The sequence below is a fragment of the Filobasidium floriforme genome (assembly GCF_021052385.1).
Source record: "Filobasidium floriforme strain CBS 6241 chromosome Unknown HD553scaffold_1, whole genome shotgun sequence".
NCBI lineage: Eukaryota > Fungi > Basidiomycota > Tremellomycetes > Filobasidiales > Filobasidiaceae > Filobasidium > Filobasidium floriforme.
The window spans coordinates 1,160,480-1,171,524 of NW_025763622.1; the positions used below are offsets into that span (position 1 = coordinate 1,160,480).

The 11,045-nt window shown below is 53.6% G+C and overlaps 4 protein-coding genes across 4 annotated transcripts; 2 read left to right on the plus strand and 2 right to left on the minus strand.

Annotated features, from left to right (window-relative positions):
* Positions 1-71: 71 nt before the first annotated feature.
* HD553DRAFT_347097 (N-anthranilate isomerase) lies at positions 72-2,781 on the plus strand (the record flags this gene model as incomplete). The annotated part of the gene is made up of 3 exons (XM_046183272.1): positions 72-370; positions 453-623; positions 709-2,781. Exons 1-3 carry the CDS (start codon positions 152-154, stop codon positions 2,779-2,781), a joined length of 2,463 nt encoding a protein of 820 aa, XP_046040256.1. The 5' UTR covers positions 72-151.
* Positions 2,772-4,606, minus strand: HD553DRAFT_302900 (transcription factor S-II-domain-containing protein). Its single transcript, XM_046178807.1, has 11 exons — positions 4,462-4,606; positions 4,337-4,399; positions 4,036-4,270; positions 3,755-3,976; positions 3,592-3,681; positions 3,426-3,535; positions 3,274-3,360; positions 3,110-3,202; positions 3,041-3,051; positions 2,953-2,973; positions 2,772-2,890 (listed from the first exon to the last, which is right to left on the minus strand). The coding sequence occupies exons 1-11, from the start codon at positions 4,528-4,530 to the stop codon at positions 2,875-2,877; spliced, it is 1,017 nt and encodes a 338-aa protein (XP_046040257.1). The 5' UTR covers positions 4,531-4,606; the 3' UTR covers positions 2,772-2,874.
* HD553DRAFT_279232 (P-loop containing nucleoside triphosphate hydrolase protein) lies at positions 4,607-8,163 on the minus strand. Its single transcript, XM_046178082.1, has 10 exons — positions 7,771-8,163; positions 7,177-7,707; positions 6,622-7,116; positions 6,420-6,550; positions 6,043-6,355; positions 5,807-5,976; positions 5,517-5,746; positions 5,272-5,449; positions 5,009-5,202; positions 4,607-4,944 (listed from the first exon to the last, which is right to left on the minus strand). The coding sequence occupies exons 1-10, from the start codon at positions 8,080-8,082 to the stop codon at positions 4,838-4,840; spliced, it is 2,661 nt and encodes an 886-aa protein (XP_046040258.1). The 5' UTR covers positions 8,083-8,163; the 3' UTR covers positions 4,607-4,837.
* Positions 8,164-8,953: 790 nt separating this feature from the next.
* Positions 8,954-11,036, plus strand: HD553DRAFT_354168 (kinase-like domain-containing protein; the record flags this gene model as incomplete). Its single annotated transcript, XM_046183790.1, has 11 exons — positions 8,954-8,985; positions 9,057-9,165; positions 9,235-9,321; positions 9,390-9,497; positions 9,577-9,648; positions 9,713-9,794; positions 9,840-10,158; positions 10,222-10,371; positions 10,440-10,485; positions 10,551-10,711; positions 10,777-11,036. Coding segments are annotated over 11 exons (1,326 nt in total), but the record flags the coding sequence as incomplete, so codon positions are not given.
* Between the last annotated feature and the right edge of the window lie 9 nt (positions 11,037-11,045).

The following is an 11,045-nucleotide window of genomic DNA, read 5'->3' on the forward strand; positions in this document are numbered from 1 at the left end:
TGTGGGGTCGTCGTCTCCAACTTTATTCGAGTCAATCGTCACTTTCATAGCCCCCGATCAACTGTACAACTGTCATGTATTCATCAAGTCGACACATCAACTCAAACACGGATCAGTACACACGAGATCACAACAAAACAGACCCGCAATCATGTCGGTCCCACCCGAAGACATCCCTCAAAATCACACCGTCCCCACCTCGGAAAAGGTCATCCCCCAGACCGACGTCGAATCCGAACAGGAACCGACGCTATGCCTGATGATCGACAATTACGACTCGTTCACCTTCAACCTCTACCAATACTTTTGTCAGCTTGGGGCCGAGATGTTGGTCAAGAGGAACGACGAGATTACGATTCCCGAGGTCGAGGTGAGCCCGCAAGACCGTTGTGGCGAGTCGGGACCGTCTCATAGAAAGTTGGCTCATGATCCGCTCCAACCTGTCTCTATAGGAGATGTACAAGGCCAGACGGTTACGATCAATTGTCATCTCTCCCGGACCTGGACACCCACGGACCGACTCGGGGATCTGTAGAGATATCATCACCTGGGCGATGGGCAAGGTACCCGTGCTCGGTGTGTGTATGGGTCTCGAGTGCATTGTCGATCTGCTCGGAGGAGATGTGAGTGGTCAAGGGGCCCTTTGCGCTCTTACAATCGTACCCAGACTCCCTTTCTGACACGGCCTGCATCTTTGCACTCTTGTAGATCGCACACGCCGGAGAGATCCTTCACGGCAAGACCTCTCTCGTCAAGCACGACGCCAAAGGGTGCTTCCACGGCATCCCCCAAAACATCCCTTCGACCCGTTATCACTCTCTCGCCGCCAACATCAAGACCATTCCTTCTTGCTTAACCATCACCTCGACGACGAGCGAGTCCGGTGTCGTCATGGGCGTCAGGCACAAGGAGTTTACCATCGAGGCCGTGCAGTATCATCCGGAATCGGTGATGAGCGAGGGCGGGCGAGAGTTGATGGGCAACTTTTTGAAGTTGGAGGGCGGCAAGTGGGGTGGGAAGAACGCTTGGTGTGGTGTCGAAGCCGTGCACGAGGACAAGGTCGAGACCTTGCCCGTCACCGAGGGACTCGTCCAGGCAGAGGTGCAAGGAGCGACTAGCTCGAACGGGTCCAAGGCCAAGTCGGACCCTGCGGCCGTACCGACCATTCTCAACAGGATCCACCAGCAACGTCTACAAGATGTCGAATCGGCCGCTGCTAGACCTTCCACCTCGGCCTCGATCCTCAAGACCTCGATAGCACTGCACGCAGCTCCTCCCGTCGTCCCCCTCGTGGCCCGGATCAGCCAGACGCTGCCTGCTCACCCGGCCGTGATGGCCGAGATCAAGCGAGCGTCGCCCAGTAAAGGAGACATTGCCATCGACGCCAATGCCCCCTCGCAGGCCATCAAGTACGCCCTAGCTGGAGCGTCGGTCATCTCGGTCCTCACCGAGCCTACCTGGTTCAAGGGAGCCCTCTCAGACTTGTTGAGCGTGAGACAAGCCCTGGACTCGTTACCCAACCGGCCGGCCCTCTTGCGCAAGGACTTCATCGTCGACAAGTACCAGGTCGACGAGGCCAGGATGCACGGGGCGGATACGATCTTGCTCATCGTGGCCATGCTCAGCGTCACCGAGCTGCGTGACCTGTATGACTATTCAGTCTCTCTCGGGATGGAACCTCTGGTCGAGGTCAACAACGCCGAAGAGCTCAACATCGCGCTCGACCTTGGCGCCAAGGTCGTGGGTGTCAACAACCGGAACCTGCACGACTTCAAGGTTGACATGCAGACGACGAGTAGGTTAGCGGACGTGCTTCGTGAACGCGGAAGGGAGGATGTCATCCTCTGTGCTCTGAGCGGGATCACCGGGAGGAGCGATGTCGAACGATATATCAGCGAGGGGGTCAAGGCCGTCCTCATCGGAGAATCCCTTATGCGAGCCGAAGACCCCAAGAAGTTCATCCACGATCTCTTGGCCGTGCCCACCCCGAAGCCGATTGTGCCTACCGCACCACTCGTCAAGATCTGCGGAGTGCAGACCTTTGAGGACGCCAAGGTCGCTGCGGATGCTGGGGCCGATTTTATCGGGATCATCTTTGCGCCTACACGGAGAAAGATCGCCTTACCCGTCGCCAAAAAGATCTCGGCCCACCTCCGTTCAATCCGTTACCCCGAAGACGAGGAAGACTTTGATGCCCAGGCTGCGGTCGATGACCCTCTCGCGCCCTTGCCTTGGTTTACCAGCCGAGCACAGATGTTGGGCAATTCTCGAAAACCTCTGCTCGTCGGAGTGTTCCAGAATCAACCTCTGTCGTATATCCTGTCGGCGGTCCAGTCGACACCGCTGGATGTCGTCCAGCTGCACGGAGACGAACCGCAAGAGTGGGCACGACAGATCCCGGTACCCGTCATCAAGGCTTTCCGGGTGACGGATGAGAACGTCATCCGTGGTGGTCAAGTGGATCGACCCGGCTGCAACGCCTTGATCCTGCTCGATGCGGCTGGCAAGTCGGGTTCTGCGGGAGGTGGCGAGGGTGTCAAATTCGACTGGTCGGTCGCTGCAGAGACGGTGACCAAGGGCGAAGTCGGGACCGGCGGGGCGTTCCGGCTACCGATCGTGCTGGCGGGCGGATTGACACCCGAGTCGGTCGCAGAAGCTGTTCAGGCCGTCAAGCCTTGGTGTGTCGACGTGAGCAGTGGGACGGAACGATCAGATGGGCAGGGCAAGGATGCGCAAAAGATCGCAGACTTTATCAAGCGGGCCAAGCAGGGTACCGCATAGATGTCTCGCGCACGTATTGTAAATAGTGGCAAAAATAACATGCAGCGATGCTGCTTACGATACAACTGGGATTCTTTGCCGAGCGTCTTGGATCTACGAGAATTTCCACCTAGGAAGTGCGGGATATCAGTTGAACTATTTCAGTGAAAGACTAACAAAACTGAAACTGACTTGTTGCTGCAATTGATGCATCTGAAGAAAGCATAGGCATTGCGTCAGTAGGTTGAGCGCGTTCGACATGATTGCTCGCAAGACGTACGTTACGAATGTCTGCGAGAGTGTAGGGCGTCAGCCGAGGCACTTTCTTGCATGCTTGCAATATGCTCACGGTCATAGGCTCATCGGCACTTCTAGTCTGCATCTGGTAGTATCTTGTTCGGTTTTGACCACACTTGCCGCACTTGAAGGCAAACGTCTCGGCCTGCATCACAAGATGACGTGGGCTTCAGCGCTCTATGGTATGAATCTTGCTAGGTCACGAGAACTACGCACCTCAGTCTCTCCTGCACCCTGAGCGGCGAACAAGTTGGCCTTTTCAATCGCAGCAGTCTCAGCCTTGATTGTTTCGTTAGCAAGTTCCTGCCGCACAGAACGAGATGCTATTAATTCGAATTAGGCTCCGCTCGAGAGCCTAAAATCCTCACATCTCGGGAAAGGTTGATCACGTCCTTTGCCTGTATCGTTTCTCCTCTGACGATCGCATCACGCAACGCGGCATTTGCTTCGCGGAGGTGCAGGTACATCTCTCGTAATCCTGTTGATCGACTTCTTAGCATCGCGCTGGTAATCCGTAGGTCATTCGAGACGCACGAGATCGATAGTCATTGCCCGTTGTTCGATCGACTTTTTCATAGATGGAATATTCGATGGCGATGGCCCGAGATACGATCAAGGTGGATTCTGGATACGCCAAGCATATCAATATGGGGTTTACAAAGAGGAGAGGAGAGCGGGCTGACGTTTCGGAACTTACCAGACAGATTGTCAAACGCCAAGGCGTCATAACACATCGTGACACCCTTCTCTCGAATGGGACGCTCCCTATCCGGCATATTCTCGATACCCAGAGGTTCCAAACCTTTAGGAGCGTCCTTTTCCGCACTCCTGTCTTTGGCGCCATGTTCGTCGATGGTAGAATACTTTCGCTCTCGCTTTGCGGGTCGCTCCGGTGCCGGCGATGGACGAGCGGAGCCAGCTATGATACCAGCTCAGCCTGAGTTCAAGCTTCAAACAATTTACGAGGTTCTGACTCACCCGCTGACTCGGCCTTGACCTTAGATGAAGCTCCTTCCTTTCGCTCGGTCTTGACGCCCTCAGTCTTGACCTTTTTCTCTGGCGTTGGCTCAGCCGCATCCTCTGCCGGTCGCTTCTTCTTCTTCTCTTGATCTACGGCAGCTTTCCATTTTGCGATAATCTCGTTGGCCAGGTTCTGAATCTCTTTCGACTTGTTCTTCTTCAACCTGTTGATGGTTGCCCCAGCTTTCGTTTCCTGTTCAGACAGTCAGTCTACCTTGCAGCTGAATCGCGACCGGCGGCAGAGCAGAAATTGACGTACTCTGAGTACGCCTTCCGAGGGAGAAGGGCCCTCATTGACCTCTTTCAGCTTGGCGATTATATCCTGCACAATTCACAGCGCATATTCCAGTTGTGGCCTTGCTCATTTCGAACGTTACGATTTACCTCATCTTTGCTTGCAGTGACTGCGGCATTGATAACGGCGACGGCCGCTTTCAGTTGTTCCGAATCCATCTCACCACAGGGTATATGTCACTTGGGTGTCTAGTTGACTCTATAATCTCAATGTGTATGTGCTAATGACATCTCGAAAGCCAGATAGGTTAGTACATGCTCGAGATTGACCATATCGAACGGCGAGGACGACGAGTTTAGCGGGTCGATCCGGAGGGCGACGCGCACGAAATGTAACCCTCTCAGACGGCGCCCAACTCCACTAATCCCCTCCTGAAACGATGTATCTAGAACGCTAGGGCTTAGAAGTCTTTGCGTAATTTATCATGCAGTATGGACGGATCGTCAAGTCCTTGTATGAACGGTATCAAGTACGTGCCCGCTTGTTTATGAACTTTCGCGCTTTCTTCGCTGGTCTTGAATCGACGTCCTCGAACGCCTTCGCTGTCGAAGCCCCCAGCATGACAGGGTGGTCTGCAGGAGGAAACGCACGGTCAGCTTGTCAGAAACAAACTTGGATGGCTTCAATCCGGCTCACTATCGTCTCGCAACAGATCGTCAATGACTGTCCTGCTGCCTGAGGTGGGATACTTTGCCGAAACACCTCTTGCCATCAGGGGTTGACGTAATAGCTCGTTCAGCTCGCCCTTCAGGTTGAAGAGCTTGGTGTCGGAGGGCCTCTTGTTCTTGGCCGAAGACCTCGAGTCTGCCTCGTTCTCCTCGAGATCAGAGCTACGTTGGTGGGGACCACGAGGTCAATCACTACTGCACCTTATCACCACCGCAAAAACCCAGGCTTACAGCATATCTGCGTCGATATCTACGTCCATAGCCTCGGCGACCTCTTTCAACCAGCTCTTGTCGTGATTCTCCTTCTTGATCTGATGTTGAGCTTTCTCAATCTCTCGAGCGATCCGAATCCTTTCCTTCAGCTTGGGCAAGAACCCAGGTTCAATGGCGAGTTCCGGCAGTTCGGGAGCTTTGCACAGACGGATTCGATCAGTCACCCATCTGAACTGACGTTGATTATAGAGCGCGGTACTCACTCCTGCCAAGACTCTTCATCAAGGCTTTCTGTACTCCTCGCTCCTCTGGGCTGACCATTTGCAGACTGAAACCGTCCTGCTTCGCTCGTGCAGTTCGACCACTTCGATGAATATAAGCATCGGCCGTTCGCGGCAACTGGAAATGAATGACGTGATCAACGGAGGGGATATCGAGACCTCTTGCGGCAACGTCCGTTGCTATCAGGATCCCGTTCGGTGACGAAGCAAAGCTTTCGTGGGAGAATGGTCAGATTCACTGCAGATCACGACCTTCCGACGAGCCTGCTCACCGGTCCAAGTTCTTTAGACGCTGTTTCTGCTGCAGCTGCGAATGCAGAGGGTAGACGGGCATCTTGAGCATCTCAAAGAGCGGGATCAGCCGCCGGATCCCGTCGATACTGCCAACAAAGACGAGCGATCGCCCAGGGTATCGAAGGAGGAAATAGTACAGGTAGAGGTCCTGTATGTAAGCAAGATGGGCTCAGCTAGAGCGCATCTCCAGAACTGAACCAAGGAAGAAACTCACCTTTTCGAGGGTCATGCACTCTACCATACTTTCTCTCAAGGTAGCAACCAAGCGGCCTTCAGGAGAGATATCAATGACCTCGGGTTTAGGATCTCTGAAGTCCAGCTTCGTGATCAGGTCATCCAGGGTGTTGCCGGAGTTGCCCGCTTTTTTGCTTTTTCGCCAGCTACCTCTCTTCAGATTCCCTTGCAGGTCTTTGGACAGAGTGGCCGAGAACACAAATGTCTTGATGTCTGCCCGCACTGCGGTAGTGTCTGCCTTCGTATTGGTACGAGCGAAAGTAGGATCGTCCTCCGACGCATTCGTCGTCTGCCTGTTGAGAGAAAGAACTCAAAGATGAGTTCGATTCTGCGTACACGACGATTGTTCACACGCACATCTCCTTCGTCCTGACAGTCAGGCCGACAATGTTTTCCAGCTCAGCAAAGTGACCGGTCTCGATCATTCGATCAGCCTCATCGATGACGAGGAATTTGATCCTCTTGATTTGGCTGGCGAACGAATCGTCCTGGAAGTTGAGGGTCTGTCAATATTCTATGCTGCATGATCGCGGTCTGTAGACACAAGGGTATCATTCACCTCTTCGCAAAGATCCCAAAGACGACCAGGCGTAGCGACAAGGATATCGCAGCCCCTTGCCACTAGTCGCTTCTGTTTGACCGAAGACAAGCCTCCTACGACCGTTGCCACCGAAACGATGGGAGGCGGTCTGGGACCCGCCGGAGCAGGCTTGACCACCTTCTTTACCGGCTGTTCCGCTTTCTTGTTGGCACCTTTCTTGCCCTTCCCTTTCTTCTTCCACCTCGCTTCTGCCTCTTCTTCCTTGGCCAAAGCTTCTGCTTCATCGTCGGTTTCCTCCTTGACCTCGTCGATGGCGTTCATACCAGCCTCGACCACGCCACCGATGACCTTGCCCACTTGCAAAGCCAATTCTCGTGTGGGACATAAAATCAGGGCAGAGAGCTCTCGCTTGCCCGACTTTGCGCTTGACTCAGCGATCGACTCTGGTCGAGACAATGATTCTAGCAGTGTGTTCAGGATGGGCAATGAGTATGCTAGCGTTTTACCAGAACCCTACAGTCCGCATTCATCTTAGCTGGCGAGCGCTGCAAAACTATTCGCGGAGTGACTCACGGTCTCGGCAACACCGACTACATCTCGTCCCTCCTGCAGACCGATTGGCACAGCTTTTGCCTGGATGTCGCTTGGCCGCGAGAATCCGAGCGCGAAGAGCGACTTTTTAAGCAAGGGGTGTAAAGGCTGATCCTTCCATCCTGGCAGGAGATCAGGGTCGAACTTGATGTCCTTGATGCGATCCTGAAGGGAAGGTGGCTGTACGACTGCATCTGCGGTCGACGCCTTGGCTTTCTTCGTCGAGGTGGCCTCGAGCTCTGCCTTGACGTCTGGCTCGATCGAGTCGCCTTCGTCTTCTTCTTGCTTTACCTCGACATCGGAATCTGTCATACCCGCCTCCACATCCTCGTCATCCGAAGGCGGAAATGCAGATTGGAAAGCTGGACCGGTGGCATCTATCGTGACTTGCTCGTCGTCATCTTCCAAATCATCGCCACTTTCGCTCTCGGAGGGTCCCTCCCGTATGATGTCCTCTTCAGCTCGCTTCCTCTTTTGAGCTTGACGCTTACTTAAAGGAGCTGCCTTGTTCGACTAAGGACGAGCGCTGTTAGCGATTATGGTATACTTTCACGATACATCCTGCCAGGGACATACCATCAAGACGGCCTTTTTCCTTCCTGCCTCGTCCTCCTCCCACTGAACGTCTACGCCATCCACCTCTTCCAAGAGCAGCATGCCGCCCTCATCTCCGTCGAAAGTTCCACCCTCGTAGCTATCGGTAGAGAGTTTCTTCCAGTCAAGCTCCTCCGCTCGAACCTTGCTTGGTTTAGCTTGCGGTTTAGATCTAGAAGCCTTGGCTTTGCTTCCCGAGGCACCGGGTGTCTTCAAGCTCGATTTCAGCGGTTTCTTTTGCTTGCGCTGGGCGATCAGAGAGGACAGTACGAAGGACTTGGAAGACCCCGACATTTTCGTGGATACTGTGTCTATGTCGTCTAGGAAAAGCAGCAGCGAGCTCAATCAGGACAGGCTGACCAGCTGCTGTATCTGCGATATCTGCTATAGATGCAGCAACGCAAATCATGTGGAATCACCCCGAGAAACGCTGAACTTTGGAATCGAAAGCGTCCCGGAAGCAAATACAACGCAGATCACGTGACCTCGGCGTCTCAGCTCGTGACGTAACCTTCGTTGGGAAGCGTTCACGGAGGCAGATCGGTCCGATATGAGTTGTGTTGGAGGGGACCCATGTCATTCACATGCTAGCTCGATCACGACCTGTTCTGCCTGGTTGACCTTCCAAATGAGCTGCAAAAAAAGCTAGGATACGCATTGAGCATCACATCACTTGAGCTCAAGAAAGGACATTCAAAGCGGGCCGACGATAGCTGAAAGGGACTCCCGAGTTACCACCAGAACCGAGCAACGCCCCCGAAAGGTAGTCCGTTCTCCGCTCCTGCCTTTGTGTAGACTTCCCGTTGACAGCTGCGGAATACAAAGGATAGGGACAAAGGGGTCGATCCTATCTACACCAAAATCGTATAAAGTGTCATCTGGAAGAATTTGACAGCGACAAGAGTCACACACACCTCGGCTACAGCGAGCACGCTTAAGCGACACAGCAATTGCACAGCACGGACCATTCGCAAGCCATCGACTGGTATCAACGGTCCTGACCACCGTCACTCGCAACACCCCGGCCGGTATATATCCTTACGCCGCTTCAGAACTAAGGCAGAAAGACCTATCGCTAGCTTGTGTCCGTTAACGACATCTTGACACCTCCATTACGAACCCCCATTGACTGCGAAAGCGACTATATAACATGGACAACGCTCCTCGACACTCCTTTCAGGCTCTGAACAATGTCTAGTACGTGCAAAGCGAGTGTTCTAGCGTTTTGCAGGAATAAAAAAACTGACAACAGTATGCCAACATTGCAGCACCATTGCTCAACCATACTCATTCGTTAAAGAGCTGGGTCAAGGGGCTTATGGATGCGTGATTTCAGCTCGACATGAAGCGACGGGCGAGATGTGTGCCGTCAAAAAGGTGCGCTTAAAGCTGTTTCCCATGCTTCTAACGACTTCTTTACTGATCGCTTCCTCCTTTCCGATAAAGATCACGAACATCTTCAGCAAGAAGATCTTGGCAAAGAGGTGTTTGAGGGAGATCAAGTTGTTGCGGCATTTCCGTGGTCACAAGAACGTCAGTCGACCGGTTTTGCAAACCCACCGCCCGGAAAAGCAAGCTAACACGCGGCATCGCTTGTGCAGATCACTTGTCTATATGATATGGATATCGTTCCCGATCCTCCAGGCACTTGGACCTTCAATGAGGTCTACCTTTATGAAGAGCTCATGGAGGCAGACTTACACGCTATTGTGAGAGATTCTTGTGCGCTTCGTTGCGGCTGCAGTCGCTGATTGACCTTTGTCTGGTGCGTCTGCCTGTTTCCCTCAGATCCGTTCCGGCCAGCCTCTCTCAGACGCCCATTTCCAGTCCTTCCTGTATCAGACTCTTTGTGGTCTCAAGGTCAGTCAGGTCGCTTTCGCAATTACCTTGAAGGTATTGATCACTCCTGTTTGAATCCTCACAGTACATCCATTCTTCCAACGTCTTGCACCGGGACTTGAAGCCCGGTAACCTGCTTGTCAACGCTGACTGCGAGCTGAAGGCAAGTTGAGCCTTGTGATTCCTGAGAAGAAGTCGTGACCTAATACGAGCGCTGCACCTGCAGATCTGTGATTTCGGTCTCGCAAGAGGTTTCCAGGCAGGAGGAAGCGCCGAGACGGGTCAAGCGGGATTGATGACCGAATACGTCGCCACGAGGTGGTACCGAGCTCCCGAGATCATGTTGAGTTTCGCCAACTATACCGCGAGCATCGACATGTGGTCCGTAGGATGCATCTTGGCCGAGCTCTTGGGAGGACGTCCTATCTTCAAAGGTCGAGACTATGTCGATCAGCTGAACCAAATCCTCAACTTGTTGGGAACGCCGACGGAAGACACCCTCAGGCGGGTAGGAAGCCCTCGAGCACAAGAGTGAGTATCGCCTCTCCTTGATCGATCGTGTACAACATGCTGATCGACTCGACTGGATACCAGCTACATTCGGTCGCTGCCTATTAAGCCGAGAATCCCTTTCAAGCAGTTGTTCCCCCAGGCAAACCCGCTAGCGCTGGACCTGCTAGGGAAGCTGTTGGCCTTCGATCCTTCCAAGCGGATCAGCTGCGAAGAGGCTTTAGAGCACCCTTAGTGAGTCGTCCTGGCGTCGGTGGCTTTTCAAAGATTCATCCTATTCAAGCTCTACTTCACATGGGCAGCCTGAGTGTATGGCACGATCCTCAGGATGAGCCGGTCTGCGCCGAGGTAAGTGAAACTTGTCTCGCTGGAGCTAGTATATATCTAATCCCGGTGTATGCATCCTGTTGTAGACGTTCGATTTCGCCTTTGAAGCTGAAGAATCGACGGAAGGCATGAAGAAGATGATCATCCAGGAGGTCGCCGCTTTCAGGAATCAGGTCCGTCAGGAAGCTGCCGTCCACTACCAGCAAAAGCAGGAGCAGGCCAAGCCTCAGCCTCCTCGGAAAGACTCGTAAATGACCCAGACTCTGCCGCAAGATGTGGATCGGAACTGATATTCCCGTTCTTGCTCTTCAGTATGCCTCCTGCCCCTGCTGCCGCTGTCACAGGTGGGGTTGAAGCGGGAGTTGGACCTGGATTTGACACGTCTGCTCAAGGCCAGCAGAATGACGCCCCGGACAGGGAGGAGGACCCCGCTTCTGCGCTCGAGCGAGAGTTGGCGGGTTCAAAGTGGTAGAAGGGCGGTACCGATCGCATGGCAATAATTGTATACCTTCTCCTCATGTTATCCCTGTCCCTGTACGATGTCATTGCGATAAATCGACTTCCGACCTTGATCAGGATTC